Source organism: Cariama cristata, unplaced genomic scaffold, assembly GCF_000690535.1.
Source record: "Cariama cristata isolate BGI_N322 unplaced genomic scaffold, ASM69053v1 scaffold2712, whole genome shotgun sequence".
Taxonomy (NCBI): Eukaryota; Metazoa; Chordata; class Aves; order Cariamiformes; family Cariamidae; genus Cariama; species Cariama cristata.
The window spans coordinates 94,198-116,557 of NW_009604232.1; the positions used below are offsets into that span (position 1 = coordinate 94,198).

The following is a 22,360-nucleotide window of genomic DNA, read 5'->3' on the forward strand; positions in this document are numbered from 1 at the left end:
CACAAAGAACTGAAAATTTAGAGAAATATATTTAAGTGGTCTTACAGAGCAGGATGACTAGAAACTCAACTAAGCTTTCTTGCCATGCTGCCTGCTTGGATGTATTTTCATAGTTTGTGCAGAATTGCATTTCTCCCACTAGGCCTCTGACAATGGCACTTGAAGAAAGGAATGCACAGTTTAGCCTTCTTTTTTAGAAAAGGCAAAGAATACCTTCTGCATTGCTTGAGTACTACTGCTGTCTTCAAACTCCTTTTTACATGGGGAAACATGACTGAAAAAACAGGTGTTTCTTTATCCACCTCTTCCAGTTTTGTTCTTATTGGTAAGATTTGCTTTTCCTCATGTCTCATGACTGAGTGGTTTTAAGGTCACTCAAAGAATCACCATCATCTCTTTTGAAATAAATACTCTAACATTTTCAACCTGACAGTAAGTGTCCTCTCCTTCCTACCTTCCCTAAATTTCCTAAGTATCAATTATTTCATATTCTTTAATTTTGTATTTACATATTTTTATTTCTTGGTCAAATTTAAACAATAGCACTTTCTGAAAAGCTCATATTCAACTCCACACAATGCACACTTTTGCATGAATGTACTCATACTCTGGCTGGGCTGCTTCTTGAATAAAAGAAAGGATCAAGAACTCTGTATAACTAAAATAAACCTAAATATTTGCATTTAGCAATTGTTCATTTAGCAAATTCAGCACCCTGTTTAAAAAGAGAATTGAAGCATGAGCTTTACACAGAAATAGTAGCTTATTAAATTGTTTAGTAGTTTCTGAAGCCAGTAGCAAAATATTTAGCAAACCTAACACAGAATTACAATTATTTTTTTAAAAAATTGAAATATTCATAAGCCATTTTTAAATTACCTAATTATTTAAAAGTATATTATTGCATCCTTTTTTGTGAAATTTACCAAAAAGTGTGTGCCTTTGTACAACTCTGCTATCAGAATCATCTCAAAGCAAGCAGAGCACATCAATCTTTTTTAAAATCAGTTTTTAAATATAAAATTGGCTACTTGATGCGCACCCAAAAATTAAGACAGTACAGAATATGCATTTAACTCCAAAAACCTCAGAAGAACTTGCATGCAAACACTCAAATTTAATTGGATCTCCTATTTAACAGGGTACATACAGCATATAACGCTATTCTAAAATAAGCCATTAAAAACTATATATTAAAACTATAAAAATATATTAAATTGTGTACATAATACCACAGTATAAATCCTTATCTCAACCGTATTTAAGACAGGAGAAGACAACTTACGGGTACGATTCTGAAAGCTGCTGAGCGATTTTATAAGCTGTGGGATCCCTGTCTAGTGCATATACTGTAATGTCACTGGCTTTCTCTAGAAGAGCTGTAGTATGACCTCCGGCTCCAAACGTCATATCAAGGAAACGCTGTTGAGTGAAAAAGACAACACCTTTACCTTAGAATAGTGATAAACCGATTGTTGATTTAAAGCTTCTTTAGCTAATCTCTCTCATACGCTGGAGGAAAACATACCATTCCGTACAGCCACGCTGCCTGCTTGGAGGTATTTTCATAGTTTGTGCAGAATTGCAATCATGTCACAGTAATCTTTAGGGGTTGTGACCTTCCCCCCAGCAATCCTTCCAGAACAAAAAGGACAATCATTTGGTACAACCAACTGCACCTTCATACTTGTCCCATTTCTTTACATTTTGAGTTTATAGGAAAGCCACTTGTTTGACTGCTTTGTTTGGACTTGCTCAATTTGATGGATACAAAGATCTACAGGACATAGGACTATAGGAAGTAATCAGCACCATCTGCTTTGTAAGAATGTGTCTAAAAGAAAGGTTGATGTATTGTGTATCAATTAAAAAAAAATGACACTACCATAGTTTTATACCACAGATCAAAGTGTGATGGCAGCACAGGCACATATATATCCCGACTGAGACAAACCTAACTAGCACAGAAAGTGTAAGTTTTCAAGACACAGTACCACTGATTCCAGGTTTGCTGTGCAAGGACAAAGCCATGTATTTAGGTTACTAAGACACACTGAAGCCCAGTCCTGCTGTATCTTCTCTACCATCATTACATGTGTTGATTAGATGCAGAATACCATAGGAATACCCACCTTAACAGCAATCTTAGCAAAATTTGCATTATCTCACTTAAATGAAAATTACCAATTGTTAACTCTGCATTTAGCTTAGAAAATTGCAAAAAATATAATGAATTCTAGGAAATACACAAACCTTCTTAAATTATTCTTAAAATTTCCAAGAAATATCTCATATTCTTTGATTTCCACTCAAGTTATTTCCATTTAATCCTTACCAGAAGTACATAAGTACATATGTACAGAAGTACATAAGTAATAAACAGACCTTTCACTTTTATCTTTTATTTCTGTAGAAAAATCCCTTTAGAAAAATGTGAAGGAACAACAGAAAGTTAGAACCACTTCTTTATTGCATAGGATTTACCGACTCAAAAATGCACTTAAAAACTTAGTCACAACAGTCTTAAGTGTCATTTAGGATTGCACTTATTCTGCAGCAACACAAAACAATCAAAACCAATCTAAATTACATCATCATTTCTCTTGGAAAATATAGCTTTAATCAACACTAGTAACATCTTCTGGGTTGGATTTGGTTGCTTTGTTTTGTTTAAAAAAAGAACCAAGAAACAATCTTATTTGATATTATAGCTAGAAATCTAGCACTAAATTTTTTTTAAAACCTCAACATTTCCTTTCCTAAAACAGACCTACAGTGTTGGCAGCAAGAGTCAAGGAAGGTATAGAAAATGCTAGAGCAGCTATTTATCTTCTTTAAAACAAAAAAAGTTTGGAATAATAATTTTATTCCACTTAAACTCACTAGTAATGTGAAGTTCCAGAAAACAGTCTTTTCTCACCAATATGTTGAGCAATTTCCTTATTTCTTGCACATCTGTTTGTTTTCTAAACGTCTAATTCTTCTTTGGTGATCTCTAGAAAGTATTACCCAGATTTGATCCTTTGTGCCTTTCTCTCACCAACATTTCCGTACTATGGAGAAGGTCCTTTGTTTCATCAAGTGTGAATAGCAGAAAATGAGTTAGGGACTTTTTTGGCCAAGCATTTATCTAGACATTTTTGCTATTTAAGCAATACTTAATATTGCTTTTTTTTCCTCCAAATGAATTTTTGAAGATCTTGTGGCTCATTCAAGAATACTTCTATTCGTGATTTTACTTGTCTCACCTTTCCTCCCACACATCTGCCTCTGCTTTCAGCAATTTCAAATTCGATAAACTTTAAGCTTGATAAACCCCTTACACATGCTGAATATTAACAAACCACACAGAAGTTCTTATAAATAAACCAAAAATTAATACTAGCAGTGCAAAGGAGAAGAGGAGAAAGGATAAGGATCATTGTACCATGACATAGCGACACACTCTCAATACTGCGACAGCATCTAGAAGCTTTGGTTAAGAATTCATGCAAGCATTCACTGTGAATAAACAGATGCTCACCAAATTATATTGCCCTTTCTGAAAGAACCAACACAAACGAACCAAACCTGTAAGGAACAGTAGATAACTGTAACATGATCTTTAAATTGGGAGCACTACATAAAAGAGGATACACCTCTGATTCAAGCAGAAGTGACTGCAGGACTGAAAAGAGTGCTAGATAAAATATTGCACCGCCAGCATTAATGGAATAGGCTAAAGCATTTTTGGCATCCTAGCAAACCTAATTAAGGCTACATTAAGTACATTTTGGCATAACTTTTAAAGGTACATAAAGATCTTCCATGTATGATCTTTGAACTACACAGATACATATGCCTAAACTAGCAAACAAGAACTCATACAGATGCCTCAATCTAGCTGTTTCACTCAAAAGCAACACTTTGCACCTAGAACCTAAAAAAAAAAATCACCTTACATTATCAAATAATTTCTTTATTAACACAACTATTTTAGAGCACTGATCAGATTTAAAATTAATCACTATACTATACTGCTTCATAATATGCATTTTATACATTCCATTCATCTTTCATGCCTGAAAAAAGATGCTTCTTTTTTCCTTCATCTTTATCTCTTACCTAGTAGTTTTTAATCAAATAAAATTAAATGACATTTTATCCTCCTGGTCCTATAAATACCGGAAAAGATTATTACATTAATTCCTCCTGCAGTGACTCACCATTCCATTGTTAAGTTATGATAGCCCCATCAGAGCTCCCCTCGGGAATTTTATAATCACTTTGTGACTGTACATTTTAGAAACCATTTGGCTCTTTCATGACATACAGACAGCAACAAACAAAAACTTTATAGCCTTCATTTTACAACTAGCTCTAAGATAGTTATAGAAATACAAAAAGTTCATCTTCCTCATTTTTGTATACAAAACTTTTCACTGACAAGCTATTTCCTAATAAATACCTTTTAAGCATTTCATTTTACTATGAAGTCATCTGTAATTCTGCTTATGATTATGTTCCGCATTTAACAAAGTTTACTCCGCAATACCTGATAGCCTTTGTAATTATTTTTCCTTTACTGTGTAACAAAATGAGATTGCAGACCTTACACAAAATTGAAACTCAAACATGACATACATAAACTACGTAAGATTTATTTTAAAAGCATATAAAATACAATTTTCACACTAGTTCCAGTAAGTTCTATTTCTGCTTTCTTTTTTAAAGGCAAGAATTTTATCATGTTCTTAAAGTAATTTGATCCTTTAGATGTACAACTTTATTTTTTGCTACTAACCTTAACTCATTCAAACACTTCATGGCGATCAGTTGATCTTTCATAAAATGTTTTTTCTTGCTCTTGCAACCCTGACATAAGTCTCAAAAAGGACTTCGACAAATTGTACAAAATCTCAAAAATACTTTAGCAAATTTTACAAAATACCCAAGACATACTGAGTTGGAACATAGTACATGAGGTATTATGCTAAACAGTCTTCCATCCCCAGTACCAGTACTTCATGAGCAGTCTCTTTCTTTTCTATCATTGATCATGTAACAGACTTCTGCTGTTTACCTTTTGGTCTAGACAAACTGGGTCTCACCTTGTTCACACTTACATGACACCAAAATACTGTTATTATGCTATGATTAACTAGCATAAGGCATTCTCCATGCCTCTTTCCAACAGATAACATGAATTTCTTCTCAAAATGGGGACTGTTATTCCCCAAAACCAGACCTTGCACTGCGTAACTGTTTTCAACTCCCAGCCCTGTTTATCTACTTTTTCTATTAAAAAAACCCCTATGTTGATAATAATCACCCTCTCTGCCTTCAGCAAGTGTTATCACTTGAACCATCTTAATCCCAAGTACACCAATTTAAAAAAAAAAACAACCTCGAATCAACCTTCCTGGGGAAATGCAGTTCCTTCCTCCAGCCCTCTGTTTTGCACTTCCTCCAAAGACTTAACACGCACTCACAGAAGGGGCAACTGTACAATTATTCCCCTCTGATCCTCTTGTATCATATATCATTGGCACTTTTCCCCTCTTGTCTAAAGAAATTTTTAAGTGGCAGTCATTCAAGTATAGCAGGATAATGTACTGAGCAGAACATTTTGCAGTACCCTTCAGAGTACATTTGTTGGAATATCCTCCTCACAAATTAAATGCTTGTAAGACCCATCAAATGCAGCACGGGCAAATCACTTAGAAGGTAATGAAGACAGCTACTGTGTCAGTCAAACAGAATGGTGGGCTAGTCATGGAAAGACAAACTAGTATTATATACATTACAATTGCATGATCTCTATACAATGTAGGAGTAACTCAACTTTGCCGTTTGCAATATATGTATCAAAAATGGTTCAGATATAGATTTAAGAGGAAACTGTTACTAGCAAGCCAAAAGAAGGGAAAAGGATCCTACTTAGTCAGTCTCCCCTTTTAGCTAATAGGAAGGACATACTTCCTGATGTGCAAAACAGCAAGCCAAGAGTAGTGCTGTTTTCAGAACAGGAAACAATATGAATGCAAAGTTTAAAATATGAGAAGAAAAATTAACCTGGAAAAACTACACACTTCGCCAGTACCATGTCACTATTATATAGGAATATAAAATTTTAAGAGTGATACATGCCTGATGGAAGACCTTCCACCCAAAACTGGGCTTCATAAATGATAAAACAGAATCACAGAACTTTCCTGTGGGAGGTAGAGAAAGGAAATATATCCATAATCCTGCTGTCACAGCTGAGAACGCAGGCCCAGTCCCAGCAGACCCTCGCCCTCCATGTTCCATCCTCCAGAAAAAAAATCAGGAGTTAAAGAGTAACAATTATGAAATTAGTATCTTTTCAGTGCTTGCATAATGTCTTTGTTTTGAAAGTCAATGACACACTTTCCACTTTTTACAGACTTGCAACAACAAATACCAGAATACTGATTTATTTGAAACAAACTTTGCAAGGAAAAAAGGAAGAACAACTAACCAGCATTCAAGCTATGCTGTCTAACTTTTCAGCTCGTTAGAAGAAAAGAAAATGTCTGGTATTTACTGCTTGAAGAAAGAAAAATAAAATGGAGAAAGAATCTTTCATGTAACTGAGACATCAAACATTGAAATAACAATAATTCTTCTTGGCACCTTGTTATATTGGATATTCTAATAAAAATAAGTTCACAAAAATAAATGGTTATATGATGAGAGCAATGACATATTTCTATGATACTAAAGTCACCATCCAGTAGTGTATTCCACATCAATCATGACTAGGTCACAGGTTCTCTTTGCTTTCACTGATCTTTCTCAGTGGGATGACAAGACAACATCTGTCAATAATACAGTTTCCATATTTGAAATGAGTGCTAGTGTTTTCTTGTAAATACAAAGAAGGTCAAACTACTAGTATGCTTGTATTTTGAACTGAGACGTTTAAGGCTAACAATAAATACTTAATTTATTACTGCATTGCCAGGCACTTTGGTAGGTATCTAAGTACTCACTCTTATTTTATTTGTATCTATTCCATCACTTTGTGGAAAAAAAATCCCAGGAGCAGAAAAGTAATATCATAAACAAAATAATCAACACAGTGCAAGTCTTCTTTGCTTCTTCATTCTCCTGGTGTTTCTATGATGAGTCATGTTCTCTAAACTTGTCTGAATTTCCTTGTTATTCACAACAGAAATTGTTCATTGTCACAACACAACTTGTTTTCCACTCTGCTTTATTTTTTAAATATCAACTCTAAGTGCATTAAAGTATAAATATATCTGACCTCTTGTTCAAACATCTTGAATTTGTCACAGCTTACCATTTTAATACACTGAACTATTTTATATACATGTAAGGACAATAACAAACTGAAGTGAGGAGCAGTGACAAGGAATTCTACAGGAATCTTTTTCTAGCAGTGATTTTTTTTTTCAAGGAATAGTTTATCTGCTGTATGTTTTTACTACATTTTTCACAACTAATCACTGCAAAGGTATGAATTAATGTAGGCATTTTAAAACAATTACCAGAGTAAATGCTTCTTGAATAAAGCACAGACTATTGTTTGGGCATATATTTTAAGGTCCTTAGTGAGAAAAGGTAGTCTTTTCTCATTTCCTTAGTCTTTTCCTTCCCTTCTGCAAAGCTCAAAATCCACCAGTTCAAAATTGAAAATTAATGCTTAGTGCTAGCCTTTGTTAATACCAACCTCACTGAATCTATAGTTCCAATAAACACAGGCAGAAAATTAATCAGAAGTAGAAATCTAAAAAACGATGCTAAGAGGAACAAAAAAACATATCCGAACTTTAATGTATTTCCTTCCCAGCTTCTAAAAGCAGGGATTCTATTAAACCACAACATGAAACAGACCTTACTCATACTATGGAAAAGGGCGGTGATGCACCAAAGAGACTTCAAATCCTGTTCCAGCCAAGAGGCTGGACTGAGAACGCCCAAGATCCTAAATGGGCTTCTGTTAGGAGACAGTGGCAAACACTGCTTTAAGAAGGCACCTTTCCCAAAACCACAGCTGACTCCACACTCACCCTCTACAGCGAACTGTAACACACTTTAAGACTGGTATGCATGGAGAATGAATGGGAACCTCTGGGTACAATGAAAATATATCAGTTCTGACCCTGCCAGACTATCAGTAAAAGTACAGCCAACACATGCATAAACACACACAAATTTCTAATAGCAGGAAGAACTATAATTTGAAAAAAATCAGAGAGTTTAATGAAGCAACTTAAACTTACTAATCTTAGAACTGTTCTGATTTGCAGTCTCCTCCTTGCCAGCTAGTAGTAGTAATTGATGAGAACAAATAGGTAAGGCTTATCCTATTGCAGCTCATTTTCTGAATTTCAATAGAAGACTAATTACAACTTCCATGTATGAACAAGTATTTTTCATCCCAAAATACATCTGGTCAATATGACAGAAGATGGGAGAAAAGGCTCCATTGCTTTGAAATCTATACTACTTACCAGAATTAAGTTACAAACATTTCATTTCAGGCCTTTTTAACAGCTATTCTGACATTCTTTGGGATACAGTAAAAAAAGTATCAGCACGTGTATATTGTTGAGGTTTTTCTTCAATTCCACTTCTTCTGTACTTCAAAATGCTTTACAATATGAATTACCATGCATCTAGAAAACCAGGAATTTATGGGCATATTCAAAAGTGCCTTAATTTTAAGATAATTGTCCAAGTGGATCAAGAAACAAATACGTCTTTAGAAAATTAAAAAAATCTATCCTAATTGAAATAAACTTCCCATGTTGCAACACACAGCAATATACTACATGATAATTTCAGGAACAGACAAATGTTAATATTTCCTTTTTTTATAGTCTTTAACGTAAAGGATATATATATAAGTTCAAAGGGCCTTTACAGATTACCTTTCACATTGGTACAGGCATACCAATGCACAGGAAAACACTGCTGTTCAGTAATTTTATATAATACATAGTAATGACAAAACTACCTTTAAGGTAATAAAGAATAATTATACTAATCCATTTTGCCCAAATTAATTTTACAATCATCTCCAAAAACTGAAGTTAGCACTTTTATTTCATGAACATTAAACTGTGGACGTATATGTGTTCTACATTGTACGACCATGCATCATGAAGCTCGAAAAGTTAGTTTGCCCCAGTGCCTTAACATGGCAAGGGTTTAGTTCCATATAAACCAGTTAAGCTGTCTGGGGGACCAACACAATTTAAAGTATTCCCTTGCTACCAAAGCGACATACATTTTACAGAGTGTGATTTTTAATCAACAGAAAATATAATTATTCTGAGATGACATTATGCTTTAATTCAGATGTTTTCAAAAGAAACTGAATGGATAGGTAAAAAACACTGTTCTGTGCAGTAAAGTATTTTAGAAGAAAGCAAAAGTGTTGGGGTTTGTGTCCGTTTTCTTCTTGCCCTTCACACCAGTATCTGATCCAAACCTCATTCACTGCTGAAATTGTTCAAAAACAGAACATAAACGGTACATTTCTTCTACCCTCTTTCATGATGTCACCTCCTAAGCTTGAATAACTAATGCCTACAATCAAGATTTCCATAAACTGTTGACTTTTAATCAAATGATGGCAGAACAGATTATCCCATACAGCTCTCAAAAGACAATAATGTTAAAAATATTGGTTTGATATGCTGAATAGAATAACTGAAAGGCAAAGTAACCATATTTTCCTAATCTTTTGTAATTTTTTTACATTACAGGAAAAAATATTTCTCCTAAATGTATTCAACGTTCATACTTGTTACACCACTTGCCTTTAATCCACTAGATCTATTTTTTAAATAGTTTTTATGCTAAAGCAGACAATCATTCTGTCATCTTCTTTCCCATGTGGACAGTGACCTTTCTCAAAGAAGTTTTAAGAGTAGTTTTTGCCAAGTATAAAAAAACCCTTTCAACATGAGCCTCAAAGATGTTATTTGAGGTACATGCAGAAAATCTTTGTTCTGCAGCTCATCACTTTTGAAGCCACATGTCAACATCTGTTGGAGTAGTTTTGAGAGATCATGTTTACAATCAAATATAATGGAAAAGAAAAATTAAATTTAGGACTTTCTTTTCTTAACACAGGTTCTGAACAACACAGTCCAGAAAATTATAACCACCAGTAGGAAGCTAAACCTCAATTTTGTAATAATTTAAAAGGCACTATTAAGGTATAACTTTGTCAGAGACAAAAACAAAGTAATTTCAAATCTCTTCACATAGAGTTTATTTCAGGTATTATTTTACATTTTAAGTCAATTCTTACAATTATTTCTGAACAAACTATGATGGTCATCGTGTGCAGCAAATAAAAGAATGTAGTTCAAAAGGTACTTTGAACTATTTACTTTAACTGTGAACATATTTATGTAAGAATAAAAATGAAAAGCATTTCTTCAAAAACTTATTTAAATTAACATTTACAAACAAAAAAACCCAAATCTATTAATTGCAGTGCCATTGCAAAGTCACACATGGGTAAAGTCACTTACACCAGCTCAATTACACAGAACAATCCAAAATGTCGGTGTTGACTTTGGAATATCTTATTATGGTAACAAACAATCTATTTAAAAGAGACTAATGGAAGTAGGATCACTTTTCGTCTGAAAGACACATGGAGTCTTTTTCCTGTCAACCAAAGTTCATGGCTGGACTCAATTTACAACTCCGATCTGACCAACATGCTTAAAAACCTACAACGTGTACAAGTCTCACAAACATTCTCCTATCATTAGATAATAATTACATAACTTTGTAACATGATAAATAATAATGATAACAGTCCTTCTGCTAATTATACTATTACATGATAACTTATGTAAATATATGCTCAACTTGGTTTTGAGCATACCACAGTAATAATTTTAAAACACACAGGAAAAACCCAACCAAACAGCAACAAAAAACCATGGCATCCTCCAGAAGAAAAAATTTCCTTGAAAAATAATGCATTTCTATTGTTCATCTTTGGCTGAAGCATAAATACAAGATCATAAATTGTACACAGCTACCAATTCAAAAACTTTCATTCACAATGTAGTTAAGAAGAGTAACTTACATTCAACATCAAAAAATCTACTCATCTTGTTAGTCAGCAGAGAATATTAAATGAAATAATACTAAGTAAAGGATATTTCCAAATAAGTTACACATTTTCAAATATATTTCAGATATATTATTCTTCTATAAGAGGAAGTCAAAAGGCAGAGATCTGAGAATAATGTCCCATTTGTTTTTAACATTATTCATGCAGTAAGCTTATTAACATTTTTTCCAATAACCAACTCGGCAAGTTCTCTTCTCTTCTGAGCTACTCCTTAATTTCATTCTTTGTAACTCATATCTGAACACACTAAAAATAGGTTTCTGAAACTCACCATCCAAAGGTGAGAGTTTTAATTATATACGCAGAAATCCAAAGTAACAGGATATTTGTGATCTCTTAGGAAAGGTTAGGCCCCGAACATCATGAAGCACTGTTTTCTACAAAGTACATGACAGAAGTTCCATTTCATAAGAAAGGTTTAAGGAAAAAAAAAATACCAACCATAATACTCCACGCACTCCCTCCCCAAATACACACCACTACAGTGTTGGATAAAACTGCAAACACATGATGCACAGTTAAACACTCTGAACACTGTTATCATGCAATTGAAGTCTTTGTCGTAGTATGCACCCAGAAAAGACCACGATGTTCGCCCTACCATCTTGGTCCTTTCATTTTTCATTTCCAATTATTTCAATAGTGCAAAATTGAAGTGCTTTGGGGTGGGTTTATTTTTTAACAGACACACTCCCTCTCCATAGAATTGGGCAGAAGGAAATAAATATGATTAACAGAATTAATTCTGTTCTTTAAGATACTGCAGCTCAGCTGACTTGCAAATGAAACATATTATATACTCTATAGCCATTTCTCTTCACTTTAAAAAAAAATAATAATGTTTGTAAAGCAAAATCAGGCTAGTCATATTTCTTACTCATCAGGTTTAATACACAGCATTGTCCTCCAGCTCTGCTGTGTTACCTGTCTTTCGTCTCAAACACAGCATGCTTAAGAACTGTGGGCTTAGGGCATGTTCAGTAAAACATGACATATTACCAGCTTTCCTTTTGATATTAGTGAACCCAGGCTACTTTACTTCTGCACTAGCAACAGTATTTCTTTGAATTGGTCACGCCTGCCGACTCTTTGCTTCCTTCTCAAGACATGAACCGTTCAGTACAACACTGGAACAGGTTGTGGTGCACAGTTGCCAAAGGTAGCCTGCAACGTAGATGCTTTTCTACTTGCAAATGTTTGGGTTGATGAGTAGAACAGATCAACAGAAGCAGAGTTTGAGCAACTGTGCAACAGATTTATACCCTTATCACACCAGTTCATGCTAACCTATCAAGCAGCATTTGCTTCCTTAACACAGACATATCAAACACCATGCTGATAATGCCTCCTTTAGATACCGCAAGAAGGTAGACTAAATGTTATATAAAGGGATGTTCTACTTAGAAGCACAGACCACTGCAGAGGATGCACTGTCGAGGGACTGTCTGTAGCAACAAAACACTGTGCTGTAGACTAACATACCCTAAAGCCAAATTAATTCTGCTATCTCCAGACCTTGGTTGAAGCCTCACATCTTGCACCACATGCTAATTATGTCTGCTAATATTGTGACTTATTAAAAGATTTGGCATGCCATGATATTATGCTATTTCTGCATACATCATATTTTTGTATTGTGTTGATCGACCAGACCTTGTTCCAGTCATTTCAAGATTTACTAGTATCCAAACAAATCACAAACAGATATACAGGTAGAAAGCTACATTAAAATATCACCAGAAACCATATTCCAGAATCAGACCATTAGCCTTGTTTACAATGCTTTTTAGAAAGAGGCACAACTGTGCTGGCTCAAATTCCTACTTTATATCACAGCAATACATGCAGTATGGCAAAAACAGTAAAGTTTAACCTCACAATTCATGAATGCAGTTACTGCTAAACAGCAGTAAGGTTTTGTATACCCAAGTCTTATGACTGACAACCTAAAGTCAATAAAAATATTTTCTGCAAATCACTTGGTCCCAACATATTTCAGCATCCCTTCTAGAAATTTTACATTATATAATAATCTCTGCCTGAAGAGGGAAAAAAAAAGGTCAAGTGTAAAGTGGCAAGAGAAGAAGAGACACTGCTACTGAGAATGCAAGTTGCATTAGTCATCTTCCCACAAAATTAATACAATATTTTTGGACCATGGTAGAATTCAGCCATGTATTTATGAAATACTAAAAAATATTCTCAAGTAATTGATACAATTTTTTTATTTTACATTAAAATATCTCAGAATTATTCACAATGACAGTTTAAAAATACTTTTTAAATTTTATAGCATGTTTTACAGCAATTATTTTCCATATTGTCAAAAATCCCTATGAGTTACTTATAAAGTGAGCGATTGCCTTACTGTAGCTAAACATAGCTACTCTAAAACAAGCAACAAGTACATAGTACATTTTTCAGTATTTAGAAATGTGGTGCTACTAAACTTCACAGAGCCTAGAAGATTTAATGACCTCCAATACACCGTAACTGGAGATGCTCATATTCTCATCTAGTATGCAGGTACAATACACTAATACATAATTAAAGGACAGGCAGTTACTGATTTATATTTATGTGAGATCAGCTTTACAAAACAGAACATACTTCAGACTCACAGGCAATTAAAACCAGATTAATTTCCTACCACAAATATGAGTTCAAACTCCTACTGAGAACAGTATGACTTATCATTTACTTTAATACTCTTTATTACATTAAATACAGTAATCAAAACATAATATAGACCCTGAGAAAAATCCTGTCACTGCTGGCAAAAATAGTGAGCATAAAAACCTTGTAGAACTACACAGTTTTCATATAATTCACTGATTACAGAAAGCACCTACTCTGCCCCCTCAGAGCATATAATCGAATACCAGGAACTTCCAACCTCTTGTGGAAACTCTGCAGCTGGTTCAATAGTAGTACAAGAAGTCTTAATCAGCAACATGTAATTATGGTAATAAAACGTTTGAAGTATCTGCAGTGTTGACATAAGACACTGAAAAAGAACATGTATCCACAATCTATAAGTCTGAACAAGTGTCCCTTTACTTCCTTTTTAAGGCAAAAACATTCTCAATTGTTATTACCTGTGTATTTTAATGTAACATGCAATGCTGGAAATCATGGAATACAATGGCACAACTAAAGTTAAGCAACTTTTTTGGGGGGAGGGGGCTGTGTATTTTTTTTTTAAAAAGACATTCAGCTGTTAATTACAAAAAAGAATTAGCAAGTGCATTAAGAACATAAACTGTATTTTATATTTAAGTTGTTAAACTAATTGTTTGCATTTCAATATGACAGTATAGATACTACGGTAAGCCAAAAGCTGGAAAGAGGAGCATAGCAAACTTCATTTGCTAACAACACTCTGTTTATGAAGTAACATGCTGCCACAGGTAGTACTTACAAAATGAGGAGCTGATTTGGCTCACCTCTGTTAGTTCCCATTGGCTGAAACAAGAAGCATAGAGTAACTCTGTCTAACTTAATTACACAGATTAGATACACACAGTAGTTGAATCAACCAGTTCTAACACATCATTAGTTTAAGACATAACAGAAGCAACGCTACTTAACATGCTACTGTCCGTGTAAAAAAAAGTTTTAAAAATCCCTACAAATACACAGCAAATAAGACAGCTTTTATGACTAGAAGACTGTAAATACAGAAAACTTTCTGGTTCTCCTTTGTGTATTATTTATTGCCTGCAAACAAATTGTTTTACTCAGTTTTGATATAATGATGCCATGATCATTTATTAGAGGCCAAAGGAATTACCATCAGCAAAATTCATTTGCTTTATGAACTGTACACAAATACAATACAGTTCTTTACAAATCAGCTTATTATCTAACTTAGGACAAGATCAAACAAATGAGTGTGACAGAGTAGGAAAGACCATACAGATAACAGTAACAATTCCATATAATTACACAGATTAGTAGTCATCTCCCTCAGAGCAAAGCAATTAAACACTTTTATCTTCAGATGTAGTTTCATTTACCTCCAAAAGACTATTCATGGGTTTAATGTTATGAGCATGCCTAGAGTGCTTAGCTGTCTCGGAATCAACGTGCACAACTACAGGGGTCTGTTAGTTTCATAGTTGTTAGCTTTATCCTGTATTTCCATTCAAAAGTTAACTGCACAACAATAAAAATTTAAAAGTAATTATAACGTTGAATCCTCTTCCACGAGCAAAATCTGAGCCACCAACACCTCTTTTTGGATCTAGCTCTCAACACATTCGGTACTGCTGAGCTCCTCCAGACATGAACATACAATTATCTCTTCTTACTGCCTGCTGTTGCATCTGCAAGCTTGGAGTCCCATATGCAACCAACCCGATCTTCACTTTGGTGGTACTGTGACACTCCAAGCACACACTGGTATGTAAAGTTATCTGAAGAGTGTTTCCCCAAACTGTATCTATCTGCAGGTATTTCATCACACCCTTCTTCCTTTCACTCGAAGAAAAAAACTGTTTTGACATTTTAAATTGATTGTATCAGATTTATCATCAGAATTTCACGCTGATTAACAGCTAGCAGCTCCAGTCTGGAACTATTTAAAAGTAGTCGATTTCATTTGTTCCACTTATCATATCCTAAAGTATAGATTCATAAGGCTAAATAACAAATCATCTCCAAATACATCTTACTTGCCCCTAAACCAGCTACATATGTTCAGAGGGAATGGAAGGGTCAAATCCCTCTACTGTTTAAAGAAAACCACAGTAGTAGCCCCATTACTGTATTAGCCCCAATACAGCTGAAGTATTATCAGAGAATATTTGCGTACTTTTCCCAAAAATCCACCTTCGCAACAATCGCTATTATTCCCTCTTTATAGCACACAGCAAGGCAATACCACTTGGAGAAGCCTAAATAAATATAAGGAGAGCATGCTAAAGGAAGGGACTCATTCTTTAACAGCAAATATGGTGCTTAGTCTCACTTATTTGTTCTTTATCCAGACAAGTGCCAAGCTTGTGTACACTCCTGATTTGAACACAACACCCTGGAAAGATGGAGTCCATTCCAACACCACGGACCAAAACAGGTCAAGACAAAGCAGGCAGGACTAGACAGAAGCAAAAACCTCTAGAAATCTTGACTGTTAAGTGAGAGAGGTTTTTCCAACAGCAATGAAACACACAGCTCAGCATTCAGGCTACGATTACATCAACAACCAGTGAAGATATAACACCAGTCACTGAAACAACTAGATGATTTTAATAACTGGTTATTTTCCCCATTGTATATCAACATTCCAACTTTCTTTACATACGACTTGCACCAATTTGCTCATTGTGGTCTAATCCATGTCAGACATTCAACCACTCAAACAGAATATAGAAGTAAAAATAAAAATTTATCTTACTGGTATAATATATTTTATTCCGATTGTTCGCTTAAATCTTACATAAATTCCTTCTACTATATAGCTTATTTTAAGCTGGGAGGATTCTTTTTTTGAATAAGCACTATATTTAGCCACACATCCTCATTCAGGCTGACGCATCCATTTACTCTGCCTATACAAACAAGATACAAATAAGAGCATGTAAGAGGTGTTGCTGGCCAAACTGAATTGTCTTCCATTTTCTCTTAAAGAATGGAATCATTCCAGAATAGTCGTACCTACTCTAATTACCATACATGTGTCATCACCCTAAAAATTACTGTATGGAAGAGTTACATACCTTAATGCAAACCCTAGCCCCATTATTTACTTTCTGCCCAAGTCTATGATAAATCATTCACTACTTTGGATATGTTATTCAGCAGCGAGTAATAAGATGACAACACACCAGAGTTACACAGGAGGACGACAGCACAAATTGGAATTACCAACATCTTAGAAATTGTACCAAAATTAATGCAAAAAAAGGTAAATTAAAGTACTAGTGGTAAAATAGAGCAGGGTGCAAAGAGATCACAAAAATCACATATAGTGCAGTTGAACAAGGGTAAAGGCAAATCAGAACATTATTGAAGGTTCATTGACTAAAAACCATCAAACTCCTAATACCTCAGCTGTGTGAGCTTTTCTAAAAGCAATGCAAAAGAGACTTGTTTGTCACTACAGCACAGTCATGACTCAATTTATACATGAAACTTATTTTCCATAAAAATCACATGTATGTCCACTTTTCCTAGCAGTATAATATTTTGTACACTTCTTTGATAGTAGTTTGTTTAAGCAAGCTGGAAAATAATCCAGTTCTGAAACACCAAGGAGTGGTATTAAGTCCCCAAGTATCTGAAGTATACACTTCATTGAGTCCACTTTAACAAACTCTTACATTTCTGAAACTTCAGATGACCCTGTTAATCAGCATTTTCTGTTATAAGAAAGCATTTGGCAATAATGACTGTGCAAGATCTTAGAATTCCAGTAAAAACAACCTACTTCAAGAAAGAGCAAGTTTTTTCTATTCTCCAGTCCCATTCTGCTTCCTAAAAAAACGTGAAGTATAAATTTAGCAACAGAAAATAGTTTGACATTTATTTTCAATCTGATGTCTGCACTATTAACATTTTTTTCAGAAAGCATTAAATAACATTTAATTTAACAGGTGGCATAAAGACTGGAGCACCTGTTTCCTGTTGCTATGTTAAATGGTCCTCAGGATCCTCTGGATCATGTCTCACTATCAACATTCTTTACAGCAGCTCAGTGAAAACAGAACAGTGAGACGATTTCACCCTACTCTATCCAACAGACATTGCATTTCTGCTAAAAAAGTAGCATGTCACAATGCAGGATATGAAACTACAAAGATCTTCCAGAAAATCCAAGAAATTTGATACAGCTTCTGTTGAAGAAATCAGGGAAAATAACTAATTTTGAAACTTACGTAAGAACACAGACTGCAAATCTCCACACTACAGTAGCACAGAAAATGCACCCTGCTTTGATGAAGGGACATAACTTAGAGACACTGCAAATTTAAGTATATTGTGAGGAACAGACCAGTATAGACCCTTAACTAACAGGTAAGCACAAATACATTCTCCAAGTCTTCTGGCCAAGACATAAAGGCATTTTATATTCTTTAAACTAAGAATATAAATAGTCAAAATACAACCCACATCTCTAAACATAACAACAATCTAAGCATGTTGTACTCCTAAAATATCACTGCATATAGAACCCTTTCACAAAAAGGTTAACGAAAAACCCCACACACCACACAACTGATAATTACTACCAAAATAAAAAGAATAGAATTTGGACATTGAAAACACTGAATGCAATGGGTAAACATTTACACTAAAACTTGTCAACAATGCGTTCAATGTCACCAATAAAATAAAGAAACAAAAGACAGCAGAAGAGATCTACCAAGTAAATTTGTCTGAAAAGGAACATTATTTTTAGCCTTTCTGTTCTTTCAGCATTAACATTTGCTCTAATTTAAACCACAGCCACAAGAATCTAGTAGGCTTCAGAACTGAGATTTAATGCTTGCTTCCAAAAGGAATAAAACGGAAAACATGTTCCATGAATGCCACACAGGCCACCAGTATTGCAAAACAGTCACGGACACTCCTGAACTTGCAAAATAAGAAACACATGGAGGTGACCAGTAATTTCCTAGAGGACACACTACAAGAATCCAGTTTGCATTCAAAAAACAAAGGTTACATTTGATGCCAGCTGCTCCCACCAAAGTAGACATAAACTGATGAAAACATATTTAGTAGGAAAGTCAATGGACAGATGTAATCCAATTTGTCAAATCAACTGAGTGTATTCACTACTGCTATCTTTCACCCTACAACCTCCTTAACCAGGATATGAATGTATATGCAACCACCTCAAGAAATCATTTTTGAAGCATGATAGGTACATACACATTCAGGGATGGCATGTTCTCACAAGTGTCTGCTGATAGGCATTGGCTGGCCATGATGTTCAAGCCTCAGGTGCTTCACAGAACAGCAGCAATGGAGAATGTCTGACCAAAAAAATTGCCATTACCGTGATTTATAATTATTTACATCCTTTTACACAAAATGTATTTCATCAACATTAAGTTTAAAAATGTTTATATGATAATTTCGCATGGTAACTAGCAACTGTGAGCTCTAGCTCCTAAAATAACAGTATGGATATACATTTCTTTTGGTAAGACTCACTGTTCTACACAACTTTTAATACTTGCTTAATATAATTGCATGGCTGATTTTGATAACTTGCCCCTTGTATTCTACGCTTTTGCTTTTAATATTCATATATTTTAATATAGTACTCGAATAGAAAAATCCTAATGCAAGCATTCTACTTGCTGAGAAAAAAAAAAGACATTCCTAAACCACTTAGGAAAATTCTTTACAAAATCATAACACACACAGGGCTAAGTATGTTTCCAACTGTACTTATTGGACTGTTTGTTAAATTAACTATTATAGCCTCTGAAGTAATTCTAAAATTGGTACCTTAATTGTTTCATGCCTCAGTAGGTGTTTAAATTTATCTTCTGGTTTTTCTAAATGCCAGCACCATCAGGTTGTAAGCACTTACTCTTGCCCGCTTAGCACCAGGTCAACAAGACAGACGTTGTGCACAACATTTGCTAAAATGAAGTCTTAATTCTCTATTTATCCTCTCTACCAGCAGCCAAGAGACTAACAAATACTTCCAGACTGGCGTTTCTGATGCCATTTAATGATTCCCCTCTGCCCTGCGCCACAAAAACACTGGCTGTAACGTGCAGTATGTCAACACACATAGAAGACAACATCTAAATATTTCACTTAAATGTTCTATTAAACTATAGAGGAAAAATAATAGATATTATCAACATTAGTTATTTGCTTGTGTTATGAAGAAAGCATTGTCCCACAAAATTAAAAAGGCAGGACTTTATTAATTAGTGTAGTAAACATTCCTGAATATTTCCTCTGCCTAAAGCAAATGAAAATCCCACTACTGGTGGGATGTTCCAGACTTCTGTACTGAGATGCAGAAATGCGATTAACAGGTCAGGAATCTCATTTCTTGATCTTCAGTGCTCCAACTCAGAACAAACTGATTCTGTCCAGCAATAACCTAACCCAAAGAAGTTTGAAGTGCTAAAAACCAAAAAATGTATGTACAAATGGTGTGCGGGAAACAGGATGAGAAGAAATAGGAAACTATCACCACTTTTAACTCTATAACGAAGATTATATGAGAAAAAATGCACTTATCCAAGGAAGAGCCATTAATACTTTACAAAGTATTTTACATATAAATACATTTTACAAAGAATACTTTATATCACACTTTACCACTGAAGATACTACTACTGTTGTCACTGTACAAACCATAATATGACGGTTCCCAAATTACTGAGTTTAAAATCCAAGCTACAAGTCTCCACTACAGAAATCTCCTAATCTTCCACATGGAGTAAGAAAAGTTTAGCTGAAATGGAAGATTTTTATCTGACTTTATTCTACCTAGAAAATGGATACCTCCAAGTAGAGGTTTATTCTCGCTCGGTGACTGTAAGGCAGCTGTAAGCATTGCTTTAAATCTTTACTGTTTCTTTCAAACTGGAAAAGATGCTCTGAAATAAGCTGCATTTTTCTTTTAAAGAATTCATGTTATTGCTACTTTTTAGAATAAATATTATTTTGATGACCATATTCAAAATATCTAAGCATCTTCACAAACTGATGAAATAGAACAAATACCTACATGAAGAAGTTACAGCCATAAGCCTATTCAAAAATGTAGGGTTTTTAAACACTTTAAATTACATGCAAAAACCAAGTCAATAGATATGTTGATGGAGAATAAGAGTACAACTGGGTAAACAGGAAGAACTGCTAGAAAATGAGAGGAATTGGATAAAATCAAGATAAAGGAACAAATGCATGAGGGAGGAAATCCTATAGAAAGGAAGAAGATTGAGAATGATCTGCATCAGTAAGCCTTGCATTCCAGGAGAAAGTTGATGTGAGGGAAATCTACAACCCAGAAAAACAAGAAAATCACATTCAGAGCTAACTGAATGATCATTTCAGGAGAGAACAGAACAGAACACCTTCCGTCACTGCTGCTTTATATGAAACTGGGCTTAGATCAGGACAAGAAGATAGGAAATGTGGAAAAGGAGTCCCTTAGGACACATCTCCGGTCCAATACAACAGCCGAAGGCTCCAGCAATTTTCTGTGGAGGACTATTAACACTGCTTTTATACAGCTGTAGCAGATGGTATGATTCACTTACCTCAAAATACAAGAGCTCAGGGAACTTGATGATATTATCAGGCACCAAGTTAAAAAAAATTTAAAAAGTGCCTTTCATGCAAATATTGAAACTATGGATATCACGTTGCAGGGAAAGGGCTAATATTTAACACATTTTCTCAGAGAGATCAATCAAACTTGAAAAAAGACTATGCCAGTGATATTACAGGAATACAACCCTCAACATTAGTTTTTTTTTTAATTCCTCCCCTCAAGGATGTCCTTAAACTAATGTCAGAGGATTAACAGTAAGGCAAGGTAGAAAAATAATCATTCTGTACTTCCCCCTTCTGTTAGGCTTACATTAGCACCTGCTGTTGGCCACCACCAGAGGACATCTGGACAGGTACACTTCTGATGTGAACCAGTACTGTATTACTGATGGTCGTGTGATTTAGGAAGATCTTTAAATCTAAAGAGCTTAGGAGAGAAGAAAAACTGTTCAAGAGAAAAAGATACATAATCAAAACATCTTCTACCTCCTCAAGTCTCTAGAAAGACATTTCTTCACCATTCCAACTTCAGCATTTATCACATATGGAAATAGTATAGACAATTTCTGAAGTTTCAAAAATATTGTCTCAAAGGTTTTAAAAATAAGAACATCAGTTACAAAGATAGCCACCATCCATCCAAGTTTTCACTCCGCAATCTCAGCTGGAGCAAAGCAGGAAATCTACATAAAGCCAGCAAGGCTTTTTTTAATAATGCAAATTATTAAAAAGAAATCAAATCTTGTTTTTCTCCCAAGACCCTGACGTTGGGGTTTTTTCGTTAAGGAAAAACAGAGCGCTTCAACACACGTCCTGTTCCCCCCTGTCCCCCATATAGCTCTTTGCCTCCTCAAGCTGCGCCAGGGAAAGAAACACACACACAAAGGAATTGAAGAACAGGAGGGAGAAAGGCTCCAATGATACTGGAAACCACTGCCATCATCTGGGGATGATGGGCAAGCACTGGGA

The 22,360-nt window shown here is 34.8% G+C and overlaps 1 protein-coding gene across 1 annotated transcript in view; it reads right to left on the minus strand.

The window, feature by feature from the left end:
• METTL15 (methyltransferase like 15) overlaps window positions 1-22,360 on the minus strand; it is an 89,620-nt gene that overhangs the window by 54,415 nt on the left and 12,845 nt on the right. Inside the window, exon 2 of the mRNA XM_009695491.1 lies at window positions 1,286-1,422. Coding sequence (XP_009693793.1) covers window positions 1,286-1,422 — 137 coding nt within the window. The remainder of the gene's footprint in view (window positions 1-1,285; window positions 1,423-22,360) is intronic.